At 44.8% G+C, this 14,093-nt stretch overlaps 1 protein-coding gene across 5 annotated transcripts in view; it reads right to left on the reverse strand.

Moving 5' to 3' along the window:
* COL5A3 (collagen type V alpha 3 chain) overlaps positions 1–14,093 on the reverse strand; it is a 126,566-nt gene that overhangs the window by 78,736 nt on the left and 33,737 nt on the right. For all 5 annotated transcript variants that reach the window (XM_082207721.1, XM_082207720.1, XM_082207723.1 and 2 more), the window contains 4 exons: positions 11,124–11,243; positions 9,197–9,388; positions 1,465–1,512; positions 180–221 (listed from right to left, as the gene is read on the reverse strand). In XM_082207721.1, coding sequence (XP_082063847.1) covers positions 180–221; positions 1,465–1,512; positions 9,197–9,388; positions 11,124–11,243 — 402 coding nt within the window. The remainder of the gene's footprint in view (positions 1–179; positions 222–1,464; positions 1,513–9,196; positions 9,389–11,123; positions 11,244–14,093) is intronic.

Below are 14,093 nucleotides of genomic sequence, written 5' to 3' on the forward strand. Positions count from 1 at the left end.
CTGCCCAAAACATCAGTACAGAACATGCCCAACAAATACAGTCAGGGCACAAGGTACAATTATTCCACAGAGGAACAAGTGAATCATGGGACCAGGTGACACATCCACTTTGGAATCCTCTGGTGTGTCAGACTAACACCAGGTCTCCTCCTACGGCCTGAATTTATTCCTTTCCTTACCTGTGGACCTGGGTAACCAGCTGGCCCCTCAAAACGCCTGCCCTGCAATTAAAAGAAAAAGATTTAATACAGCTGTTAACACAGATGGCATGGACAAGGAATGAAATGTACTCAAAGTTACATTATATAGATTAGTTCACTCTTAAACACACTTAAAACCTCATTTTGGTACCTGTAAAGATACCAGAAATACCAGTGATTTTGCAGTTCCAAAGAAATAAACATATATGCACTTACTTTATTTATAAAAGTATTTATGGACTGCTTTTTCATTAAAAAAAACCAAATAGGTTAACAACAAAAATGCACAAAACCATATAATAAAAATATTTAAAAATTAAAAATAGATATCAATTAACCATTGTGGAAAGATGTATTACTAATTGCCTGCATAGGCCTGGCAGAATAGAAAAGTCTTCTGCAGACATTTAAAAGTTAAAACAGAAAATGTCTGCTGAATCTTTATTGGCAAAGTATTCCACAATACCAGGCCACTAAAGACTCTATGTTCTATTGTTATGAAGTTATGGATAAGTGTCTTGTGCAGACAGTAAACTTGTGAATATTACTATTCAGTTGAAGAAGAGGGTTAATTGTCCCAGCTGTTGAACACTGAGGCCAACTGCATATTTGATATGCAACAATGACACAAATCTACTAGGTGATGTCTTCTAGGGCCTGTGCTTTTGAATGGCATCAACAATTGTGCATGTGATGCAGACTTGTACAGCTGTTTTGGAAAACATGATGCACAAGTGTAGTATACACAACTGTGCTTCAGATCTACACTGTGCAAAAAATAATATGCACACAATGCACAAGGTTGCTTCAGATCTGTCTTGTGAAAAAGGCATATCTACTTTTATGATGCTAGTGTGCAAGAAGATGGCAAAAAAATCCAAGAAAATAAAGAAAAAGGTTTTGCATAGCCACATTTGCAAGCAAACATTTTGCCAAAGGGAATTGCCAGCAGAATTGGGTCATTGTTCAGGGCCTAACAGCAGGATTCAACTTCTGCTGCACAGCTTGCATCACTTCTACACTGTCTCCCATATTTACTACAGCCTGCCACACACCCAAAAACCTTCCCATAACTTATTGCTGGTATCTTCTCTACTGTTTGGAAATCTCTAGGTTTGGAAATGTGTTTCCTTCCAATATTAAAATTGGAGTGATCAAAAGCCACCCTCTACCCCCTTCCACCCTCATCACCAAGTGGCTTTCAGCCCCTACTCATACTGATGGAGGAGCACCCGTGCCACTACAGAAGATGTACCATACTCACTGGCTCTATGATGGCTGGCTCCCCTTTCTCTCCTTTCAGATTCTTTTCCTAGTAAAGGCACAAAGGAAACATATAATAACAGCAATGGCCAACCTGCATGAGTCACTCATACCATGGAGAAAGCTGCCTTTCCCCTAAAGGGGTGGGATCTCTCCCTGATGAACAGAAAGGAGTCAGGTAAATTAAATGGGAACCATGAATGGGCAAGGAGCCTTTTATAGCCTGCTGTTCAGCTACATGGAATAGAAACAAAGCATAGCAGCTTAAAAGGGGGTGGAGGCAGGGGGGTTCTCCAGCCGGCACCCACAGGAACTCAGTTCTGGCACCTCTCAGGTGGGCACCATTGCCATTCTAAGAGAACTCATTGTGAGTTCCGGCACCTCTTTTTCTAGAAAAATAGCACTGGGTGGAGGTCTATTAACATAAGAACATTCAAAGAATCCGATGGACCAGGTCAAAGGCCCTTCTAGCGCAGCATCCTGTTCTCACAGTGGTCCACTAGATGCCCCAGTGGGGAAAATGTCAAGCAGGATTCAAGCGCAAGAGCACTCTGCCCACCTGCAATTCCCAGCAACTGATCTGCTGCCTCTGAGAATGGAGGTGCAACATCGTCATCATGGTTAGTAACTGCTGATAGTCCTTTCCCCCATGGATTTGTTTATTCTTCTTTCAAAGCCATCTGGTGTCATCACTGTCTCCTGTAGGAGTTGAGTTCCATAGTTTAACTATGAACTGCAAGAAGAACTACCGTATTTTTCGCTCCATAAGACGCACTTTTTTCTTCTTTAAAAGTAAGGGGAAATGTCTGTGCATCTTATGGAGCAAATGTGTGGTCCCTGGGGCCAAATTGCCAGAGTGCGGCATGCTCCTGAGCTGCTCTTGGGGGGGGGGAGCCGCACTGCTCTGCCGGCAGCTGAGGCTCCCCCCTGCAGCCCTGGGAAGGTCTGGGAGCAGTGGGCAGGCAAGAGGGATTGCTTCAGGGATAGCTGCGCAAAGCCTCTTCAGTGAAGCGGGAGTGTTCCCGCTTCGCTGAAGAGGCTTTGCGCTGCTCTGCTGAACCCAGCACAGCAAGAGGGAGAGCTGCGCAGCGCCTCTTGTTGTGATGCCTTAGCCTGATCCTCCCTCCTCCTTCCTCTTCAACAACATTTGATTCAGAATATTTTTTTTCTTGTTTTCCTCCTCTAAAAACTAGGTGCCTCTTATGGTCGGGTGTGTCTTATAGAGCGAAAATACGGTACTTTCTTTTCTCTGCCCTTAATCTTCCAACATTCAGTTTCACTGAATGCACATGAATTCTAGTGTTATGACAATGAGAAAAACTTTTCTCTATCCACTTTCTCCATGGCACCATAATTTTATAAACTTAGCTACCATGTCACCTCTTCCCTGTCTAAACCTAAAACTCTCAAATGCTACAATCTTTCCTCATAGGGGATCATTTGAGTTGCCCTTTTCTGAACCTTTTCCAATGCTACAATATCCTTTTTGAGGCAAGGCGATCAGAACTGTACACACTATTCCAAATGAAGTCATACCATAGATTTGTATGATGTCATTACAATATCAGAAGTTTTATTTTCAGTTCCTTTCCTGGTGGAAGCACCCCTCATCTGTCACCACCAGTTTAGACCCCATGACCATATATGTTAAATTAAGATATATATTTTTTGCCCTGACATGTATCCACACAAACTTATATTGACCTGCATTTGCCATTTTACAACCCATTCACTTGGTATGGAGGGGTCCTGGTTGGAGCTCAGCCTAATCAGGGACACAAAATGATCAAAGGCCTGGAAACGATGCCTTATGAGGAACGGCTAAGGGAGCTGGGCATGTTTAGCCTGGAGAAGAGGAGGTTAAGGGGTGATATGATAGCCATGTTCAAATATATAAAAGGATGTCACATAGAGGAGGGAGAAAGGTTGTTTTCTGCTGCTCCAGAGAAGCGGACACGGAGCAATGGATCCAAACTACAAGAAAGAAGATTCCACCTAAACATTAGGAAGAACTTCCTGACAGTAAGAGCTGTTCGACCGTGGAATTTGCTGCCAAGGAGTGTGGTGGAGTCTCCTACTTTGGAGGTCTTTAAGCAGAGGCTTGACAACCATATGTCAGGAGTGCTCTGATGGTGTTTCCTGCTTGGCAGGGGGTTGGGCTCGATGGCCCTTGTGGTCTCTTCCAACTCTATGATTCTATGATTCTATGTTGCAGTTCTTCTTCAAAAAGCTGCTCAGGCTTAGGCAAGTCCACAGAATGCCAGTTTTAGTTTAGATTCTGTGCCAGAATCTAGACAGTTCTGCAAGTGACACAACTCCTGTAGCTTGGAACATTTGCTGCTCCTCCCTGATGTGCTGGTTTAAATGCCAACACTCCAACACGGGCCAGTTGACTAACAAATTGGTGAGGTGAGCCGAGAGGGAGAGGGAACAGCAACAAGCTGTTCTGCGGAAAAATATTTTAAGTAGACATCTGTCATTAACATTATAGCTGTCTACTTGCTCCTAAATTCTTCACCCTTCCCTCATAAAAGGAGGGGATTCTTGGAGATTCTCAGGGTGAAGACAGATGCAATGGTCTAAGAAACAGCAGAGGTCGCTTCATAGCGCCTCTGCTCCACTGCAAACAAACATAGCTGTTTCTTTCTGGAGGGAAGCTGTGGAGTTAAAAACAGCTGTTTTCAGAATGGTTCCACTTGAGCAGGGAGGCGGAAGATAGTTACAGAGGTGGCTCTTGGCTAATGCCCATGCCATCACCAGCACACATCCATTTGCAGTTCCCAAAGGACTCAAACACATCTTTAAAACACATTGCAATTATTGTTTCCAATAAGGGAAGGGGCACAACACAGTGGTAGGACCTCTGCTTGGCATAGGGAAGGTCCCAGGTTCAGTCCCTGACAACTTCAGGTAGGGTTGGAACTTGGGAGAGAGACCTATGCCTGAAACCCTGGAGAGCCACTACTAGACAGTGTAAACAATACTGACCTTCCTATGCTCCTAATAAAGGATGAATACATAAATCTTAACATATATTTCTTAAGGCAAATCCCTTCCTGACACATGATGAGAAGGAAACAAGACTGATAGCTGACCCAGCATTTGACTGCCGGCATGTATATCCACAGCACACGTTGCAAAACTAAGTTCATGCTGTTGTTGGTATCTGTCTGTCTTGAGAGACAATGGAGTGGGCATCTGGGGGTGAAGTAAAGCACTGTGTTAGCAGCACTGAAGTGACTTCCCTGGGATGCAAGCCTGGGCAATGCCTGGAGGTCCTGGGATGCCCAGGTAAAAAGACCCCCCTCTCAGCCTCACTGATGTGGACCAAAGGAAAGCATATTGGGCTGCAGGAGTTGCCAGAAGGAGGTGTACAATGTGTCATCTGACTGTATTAATAACTCCATTCTGGATTTGTGTAGGGTTTATTCCTTAATCTTCTCTTTTCCTGAAGATGACCCACAAGGCAACAGAGGTTTAGGATCAGAGTTTTCCATCTTAAAAGACAAAGTCCAGCAACTGGAGGAACGTGTAGCTACGCTCCAAAGAATTAGAGAGCTGGAGCTCTTCTTGGAAGCAACAGAGCACACCGTCTCCACCAAGGAGGAGACAGGGGACTCCCCTGAGAAGGAGTCTAGTTCACCAACACAGGAGCCAGATATATGGAGAAACGTGACTCAAAGAAGTAGGAGGCCCAGGGTTCACTCTGATTGCTTAGAAATACACAATCGCTTTGAGGTCCTCTCCCCTAGCATGGAAGACGAAGAGCAGACTCCATTTGAGGATCTCTCCCTCATTACAGTCGATCAGGTATATGAAGACGAGCAGCAAAGTCAGTCCTCAGGGAATGTGCAGGCGACCTTGGAACGGACAGCTCACGGAAGAACCCCGACCAAACCCAAGAGGAGGCGTGTAGTGGTGATAGGGGATTCCCTACTGAGGGGAACAGAAGCAGTGATCTGTGGGCCTGACAAGATGTCTCGGGAAGTGTGCTGTCTCCCCGGGGCTAAGATCCAAGAAGTAACTGAACGACTGCAAGGAATCATAAAACCCACTGACAAATACCCCTTCCTCTTGGTTCATGTGGGAACCAATGACACTGCAAGCAATAGCCTCCAGAAGATCAAAAGAGACTACGAGGCTCTCGGCAGGAAATTGAAGCAACTAAATGCACAAATTGTCATCTCATCTGTCCTCCCAGTTGAACGACGTGGCCCAGGGAGAGAGGGGAAAATAGTGGAAGTGAACAGCTGGCTTCGCAAATGGTGTAAACAGGAACGGTTTGGATTCTTAGATCACGGACTGCAGTTTCTTGAAGATGGACTTCTGGCAAGTGATGGGCTGCACCTCACAACGGTTGGGAGAAATGTTTTTGCCAAAAATCTCAGAAACCTCATCAGGAGGGCTTTAAACTGACTAATGTGGGGGAGGGAGACAGTGCTCCTGAAGGTAGGAGTCTATCAATTAATGAAGATGATCATCCAAATGTCATAGACCAAATGGAGCAAACAGCACGCGGACCTAGTGGTGGGAGGAAAAAATCCTTAAATAAGAGACACGGGGGAATGATTAATGGTCTTCAATGTCTGTACACTAATGCGCAAAGCATGGGAAATAAACAAGATGAGCTTGAGCTCTTGGTACAGCAAACTAAATATGACATAATAGGCATCACTGAAACCTGGTGGGATAAGTCCCACGATTGGAATGTAATAATGGGGGGATACAATCTATTTCAGAGAAACAGACCAGACAAGAAAGGAGGAGGAGTGGCGTTATATGTCAGGGATGTGTATACCTGTGAAGAGATCCAAGATTTAGATCCTCAAAGCCAAAGTGAGAGCATTTGGGTCAAAATTAAGGGAGAGAAGAATAACAGAGACCTCATTGTGGGAGTTTACTATAGATCCCCAAGCCAAACGGAGGACATAGATGATGCCTTCCTGGAACAGATGGCCAAGCATGCAAAAGGAAGGGAGATAGTAGTAATGGGGGACTTCAATTACCCGGATATTTGTTTGACGTCAAACTCAGCCAAGAGCATAAGGTCAAACAGATTCCTCACTGGCCTTGCAGACAACTTCATTGTCCAGAAAGTGGGAGAAGCAACAAGAGGAACAGCCATTTTAGATCTGGTCCTAACCAATGTTGATGACCTGGTTAGTGGGGTAGAAGTGGAAGGATCATTAGGCGCGAGTGATCATGCTCTTCTGAAGTTTACTATACAGGCGGAAAGGAGCAGCCAAGCATACTAGGACTCAATTTCTTGACTTTAAGAAAGCCGACTTCATAAAACTTAGGGAAGTGCTGGGTGAGATCCCATGGACAACAATACTAAAAGGAAAGGGAGTTCATGATGGCTGGGAGTTTGTTAAGAGGGAGATACTACAAGCACAACGTCAGGCAATACCAATGAGACGGAAACATGGAAGGTGCCTAAAGAAGCCAGGGTGGCTATCTAAAGAACTTTTAACTGAATTAAGATTAAAAAAGGATGTGTACAAAAAATGGAAAAGGGGGGAAACCACCAAAGAGGAATTCAAACAAATAGCCAGCACGTGTAGACACAAAGTCAGAAAAGCTAAAGCACAGAATGAACTCAGGCTTGCTAGAGAGGTTAAAAGCAACAAAAAAGGCTTTTATGGGTATGTTCGTAGCAAAAGGAAGAACAAAGAAACAATGGGGTCACTCAGAGGAGAAGATGGTGAAATGCAAACAGGGGACACAGAAAGGGCTGAACTACTCAATGCCTTCTTTGCCTCAGTCTTCTCCGATAAAGAAAACAATGCCCGACCTGAAGAATTTGGAGCAAATGATTCAGCAAAGGAAACACAGCCCAGAATAACTAAGGAGATAGTACAAGAACATTTGGTTAGTTTAGATGTATTCAAGTCTCCAGGGCCAGATGAACTGCATCCAAGAGTATTAAAAGAACTGGCAGATGTGATCTCAGAACCACTGGCAGTCATCTTTGAGAATTCCTGGAGAACAGGCGAAGTCCCGGCAGACTGGAGGAGGGCAAATGTTGTCCCTATTTTCAAAAAGGGGAAAAGAGAGGACCCAAATAATTACCCCCCAGTCAGTCTGACATCAATACCAGGGAAGATTCTGGAGCAGATCATTAAGCAAACAGTCTGCGAGCACCTGGAAAGGAATGCTGTGCTCACCAAAAGTCAGCATGGATTTCTGAAAAATAAGTCATGTCAGACTAACCTGATCTCGTTTTTTGACAGAATTACAAGCCTGGTAGATGAAGGGAACGCAGTGGATGTAGCCTACCTTGATTTCAGCAAGGCATTTGACAAGGTGCCCCATGATATTCTTGTAAAGAAGCTGGTAAAATGTGGTCTTGACTATGCTACCACTCAGTGGATTTGTAACTGGCTGACTGACCGAACCCAAAGGGTGCTCATCAATGGTTCCTCTTCATCCTGGAGAAGAGTGACTAGTGGGGTGCCACAGGGTTCTGTCTTGGGCCCGTTCTTATTCAACATCTTTATCAACGACTTGGATGATGGACTCAAGGGCATCCTGATCAAATTTGCAGATGACACCAAACTGGGAGGGGTGGCTAACACCCCAGAGGACAGGATCACACTTCAAAACGACCTTGACAGATTAGAGAACTGGGCAAAAATAAACAAGATGAATTTTAACAGGGAGAAATGTAAAGTATTGCACTTGGGCAAAAAAAATGAGAGGCACAAATACAAGATGGGTGACACCTGGCTTGAGAGCAGTACATGTGAAAAGGATCTAGGAGTCTTGGTTGACTACAAACTTGACATGAGCCAACAGTGTGACGCGGCAGCTAAAAAAGCCAATGCAATTCTGGGCTGCATCAATAGGAGTATAGCATCTAGATCAAGGGAAGTAATAGTGCCACTGTATTCTGCTCTGGTCAGACCACACCTGGAGTACTGTGTCCAGTTCTGGGCACCACAATTCAAGAAGGACACTGACAAACTGGAACGTGTCCAGAGGAGGGCAACCAAAATGGTCAAAGGCCTGGAAACGATGCCTTATGAGGAACGGCTAAGGGAGCTGGGCATGTTTAGCCTGGAGAAGAGGAGGTTAAGGGGTGATATGATAGCCATGTTCAAATATATAAAAAGATGTCACATAGAGGAGGGAGAAAGGTTGTTTTCTGCTGCTCCAGAGAAGCGGACACGGAGCAATGGATCCAAACTACAAGAAGATTCCACCTAAACATTAGGAAGAACTTCCTGACAGTAAGAGCTGTTCGACAGTGGAATTTGCTGCCAAGGAGTGTGGTGGAGTCTCCTACTTTGGAGGTCTTTAAGCAGAGGCTTGACAACCATATGTCAGGAGTGCTCTGATGGTGTTTCCTGCTTGGCAGGGGGTTGGACTCGATGGCCCTTGTGGTCTCTTCCAACTCTATGATTCTATGATTCTATGATTCTATGATTCTATCTCCTAGATGGGCTACCTTTTCAAGTTGACTCTGCTTACTTTAGATTGAGACTGCAATGCAAGGGGGAAAGACTTGCAGCCCTCCAGGTGTCATTGGACTACAACTCCCATCAGCACCAGCCAGCATAGTCAGTGATCAGGGATGATGAAAGTTGTGGTCCAACATCTGGAGGGTAACAGGTTCCCCAATTCTGCCATAATGGGGCACATGGCAGGTGGCCAAATGCTATGGTATGTTGGGGGCTCAACCAGGGATGGGGAATTAGTAGACCTCAGAAGTGTGTCTCTGTGGTCATTACCGGGGGGAGCTGGAGGGTGTCTTCACTGCGCTCAGCCGGATCATACCGCTCTTCCTCATTCGCATCCCTTCGGTCATAGTAGTCCTCATATTCCCTGTCTCTGTAGTCAAGTCTCTCCTCGTATGCTCTGTAAGTGCCATTGGCATCCAGGTCTGAGTCCTCACCAATCTCATACTGTTCTCCAAAAAGGTCCTGTCAGGATAGGAGAAATTAAGCACAGCAGAGACTGCCTGTTTCCTGCAGCCACTTTGCTTCCTTTGCTAGACTACCTCCCCACCACCAAATGATTACATTCTATTGCCCTTTCAAAGAAGGTAAAGAGCATTTGTTCATCCATTCCTGGGAGGGCCAGCACAGACACTGTAAAGTTCTACATGATTCTACACAGTATTGAGTATCAGTCTCAATGCTTCCTTTTTAAAAGTTATTAAGGTATTTATATACCATCTATTACTCTACCAAATAACCTTGCTGTAGCATTCTGCATCAGCTGCAGCTCTGAACCAACCTCAAGGGAAGCCCCAGAAGAGCACATTACAGTGATCCAATCGAGGGCATCCAATCACAGTGGCCTTTGGGGCACCCCTCCTTTGTATGGAATATTGAGCATGACCAAGGACTGCAAGTATGCATTTGCATGTGTACAGTCCCTAGTTCCATGGCTGTTGTGTGGGGTAGCACTTGAGCACAAGGCTCGCTCAAGCATTTTGGGTAGAATGACAGGGCCATGTGTGAAATAGCCTGGGGAATAAGAGAAGAAACAATGGTTTTTAATTACAGGAATGTAAATTGAGGTTAAATGTTAGAGGGAAATGTCATGTTTTCAAACAGCAGGGGTTTACTCCCACATTAATTTCTACAGTAAGCAGTAGTTTACACTGCCAGTCTGTGAGGATTACACTCCTTCTGTCCCTCTTTGTTTTACCCACATGCTGAGAAAGAAATTTAACAGCTCTCCTTTCCTTCTGTTGAATAATGCTGCCCTTGAAAAGGACACAATATCCCATTATTTCTGCCCCAGACAGTAAAAGTTATACCATACTTTCTACCCTAGAACCATCCACATCTTCTCTTTCAATTATCCCCGGGGAAACTGCAGTAAACTGCAGCTGCATTTCCCCAGTAGTAATTTAATCACTCAACTATGACTGGTCATGTGCAAACCCTACTGTGATGGAGACACATCCAACTCAGGTTCCAGCGGTGAATTGGAACTCTGATCACCTGTCAGTGAAAGCACATTCTATAAGGCTCATTCAGGAGTAGAATACGGATTGTTGTGGAATCTCCTTCTGAGGTTTCTCAAAGAAAGTTTAGGTATCTGTCATGGATGTTATAGTATGAATGAAAAGCAGCGGGCTGCAGGAACTGCTGAGTACTGCTGAGGTGGAGAAACTATGTTTAATTACTGCTCAGCACCATGGGGGCTGTAGACAGCCTTTTTAACCTCTGTGATTCGCAGCAGCTGATTGAGGTTGGGCAAAAGCAAGTGGGACAGTGTCTGTGAAACTAGAGGGTTTCAAAACATAGGTAGGCAAATAAACATCTGAAAGTTCCCCTAACACCAAAATATATCAGCACGTCAAAAACTAGACTGTCAAAATGAATAGACCAAAAGATTCCTTCTCTCTAACATGTTCTTCTCCATGTGCCTAGAGGTGTGGGTAATAATAATAATAATAATAATAATAATAATAATAAAATACAAAGGTAAGCCTTCAAATGTGTGGTGATCTATTTGTAATTTAACATGGTAAAGTCCCAGAGAGGCTGAACCACATGTTTTTTTTTTCCTAACACATAGATTAGACCAAAGTAATCCCTTTCTAAAATACTCTTGCAAATTGTATCAGACTTTCCATGGCCACTGGGAAAGAGAGAACACTTCTCCCAAGATTGGCATAGTCCTTCCCCCAAGCCCTCTTACCTCATAGTTGTCTGTGAGGTTAAAGCCAACTGTGACGGTGGTTGCAGTAATAACTCCAGGACTCTCTTCCCAGGATTCAGTGGCTGCCTTTGTAGGTGTAGCTCGAGTTGGAATCTCATACTTGAGGGTGGCAGAAGGTAAATAAGATGTTAAATACAGAATTTTGGGGGTGTGCTGTTATATATTTGTTACTCTATATCTAGCAGTGAGCGCATGGTGGTGTACAATTTGTCCAGGAGTTAGAAATATGTCATCAGCCAAAAGCCAACCAGGGCAGTCATGGTGAAAGGAAAACACCAGGGCCAATGGAGTCCAGCATGTTCAAGGTGACAGCAACCAGAGCCAGCCATGCTTCTGAGCCAGTAGGGTTTGGTTGGGGCGGAGATGTAAAATAATAAGCTACCATTCCCTAAAGCCTCCTAGCCTTAAGGCAGCCAGGTTTCCTGGGGCTCAAGCACTGGCATTCCAGAGGGTGGAGCCTGAGAGCTAAAGGCCACCTGCTAGCAGATATGGGGATAAAGTTTGGTAGGGCAGTTCCAGGTGCTATTAGCACCACGTAAGGCAAGAGCATGGCTTTGCATAATGTCTGCAGGGAAGAGCCCAGCAGGCACAGAGGCAGTATGAACAGCAGAAGCTCTCAAGCCAAGCACAAAATAGTCTGTCACTTTCAACACTCTGAGATCTGCAACCTCCCCTGGAGACCCTGCAGGCTGGTGAAATTCAAAGCCAAACCTCAAGACACAGTGACCCTAACAGTTCTTGACATCAGGCATATTCAATATCAGCAAAACCTACATATCTGGAGATCTAAGTACAGCTGCTACATGAGGGAGAGGCAGAATCACTGCTGTGCATCTGCTTCACATGCCGGCTATGACTGCCCAACCTATGGACCACTGGTCACCCACAGTGTGATTTTTGCATGGGACTTAAGTGCATCAATGGATGCTGGTTCACACTGAGCTGTCATTCCTCAATCAAATGAGTAAACATGGCCAATCCATTCTTACTCCTGCTGAGGCCCACTGCCACCAAGGAGTGAAAGAGGCTGCAGCAGAATGGAACAGCACATGCGACTTGTCGTGAATCTATCAGGCTAGGCTGAAGCAATGGAAGAGAAAGAAACCAAAGCCATTCCATCAGCTCTGCTGAGAAATCCACTTGTTTTGGTCCCTCTTCTCCTTGAACTGTTTCCATTCCAACTGGTCATTATAAGAACTACTTTGTAACTTTGAGAATTCTGGTCCAAATTTGCTTTCCTCGCTGTTTCCTCCCCATCCTTTTGTGTTGCACCTTTCAGGTTGTAAGTCTGCAAGCAGAGATTGTCTTGTTCACTATTGATTATATGTAAGCTGCTCTAGGAATCTTTTCAGCTGGGGAACTGGATAAAAATGGTTTAATTAATGAATTCACCCAGTGTTTGACCTGAGAAAGCAGGAGGAAAAGAAAGGAAACAGAACCCAAGAGCACTACTTACAAAGTGCACACAGTCACGTATTTCATCTCCCATGTATTTATTCCCTGGGAGTGTTTAAACTTTGGGTCATTATGAAGCATAAGTAAATAATGACAACAAATTATTTTAAAATGCACTGCTGTTATGCAATTTAATCTCAGACAGATCCCAAAATTGGCCGGGGAGGGAGGGAGGAGGGTAGAATTTTCCCTTCCAGCATCCAACATGCATGAGCTCTCCCCCCCACAACACCTGATATTCAGACCTCCAAAACAGTACTGCCACCTCTCCAACTCCAAGTCACAGTATGTCTTTATAGATTTACACGAGCAGTTTTTAATTTGAATTAGTTGATTCTGGAATGACAAACAAGATTTGCAAGCCCTCTGGCAGGCTCAATGAGCTTTGCCAAGATGTCTCAAGATGAAGCAGGGTGTGATCTCTACATATGTGCCACAGCCTTTGTAAGACTAGGTGACCTTGCCAAAATCCAAATGATCCATTTTTGTTGACCATGCTAAATGGGGGGGGGGTCAAAAGGTTGTGTAAAAGTATCCAATGCCTATTTGTGATCAACTGCCCGGCAGTCCTGAACTTTGCTCATAGACAAGCGTTTGGGGATAGTGAAAGGGAGGGATAAGCCCACGTCAAGGCGAACAGCAAGGGCAGGTGGGTGGCAGCTCTTTCCTGGGAAGAAGTTGGGGAAGGGAAGAGAGGGAAATATGCTTTTTCTCTGCCAGTAGTGAGCAGTCCAGCAGCTGGAGTTCTGATCCCAGAGGGAGGAACTCCTCCAACTGCTCCATTTGGCAGGAAAATGGTTCTCCCTGGCCAAGCCAACAGTGACTCACTGGCAGGATGAGCTCAGCAGCCCCCTGACCCATATTTCACAAGTTTCTGGATACTGCCCTGACATAAAAGGGCCAGTAATGGGAGGAAGGAAGGAGGGCAGCAAAATGCAGGAAGAGAATACAATGGGCACAGGAAGACATACCTATGGCATAAGGATTGGATAGAGGGGAGGCATGATGCTCATTTCTCTCCCCTAAGTATGGGGGGGGGGGAATCAAAGCTTTGGGGTTCTAACCGACCTGAAACACTTCTCTAGGCTGTTTCACACATGACAGAGTTGCAAACTCAGGTTTTCCACTCAGGAAGGAAACTGGAACTGCAGTGAATTCTATGAGGAGTGTCCTTGTTGCTGGACTCCAAAATTCCCATCAGCCCCAGCCAGCATGACCAATGACTAAGGCTGGTGGGAGTTACATCTGCAACAACATCTGCAGGGCCACAGGCTCCCCACCCCTAATATTGCAAATGAAAAGCTGGTCTAAGTTCAAGGGCAGACCAATAATTGATGATGTATCTCTTTTGACATTGTCATATTACGCAGCCTTGATTTCTGAACATTTTTATTTTTGCAACAAAGTACAAGGGATATGGGGGAAGCACTATAAAGAAAGGGACACAAAGAATATCAACACCATGTTCTGAATTAAGCTGATATTCTTTATGTC

This window comes from Podarcis vaucheri (assembly GCF_965113315.1).
Source record: "Podarcis vaucheri genome assembly, chromosome: 2".
In the NCBI taxonomy this organism is placed as follows: domain Eukaryota; kingdom Metazoa; phylum Chordata; class Lepidosauria; order Squamata; family Lacertidae; genus Podarcis; species Podarcis vaucheri.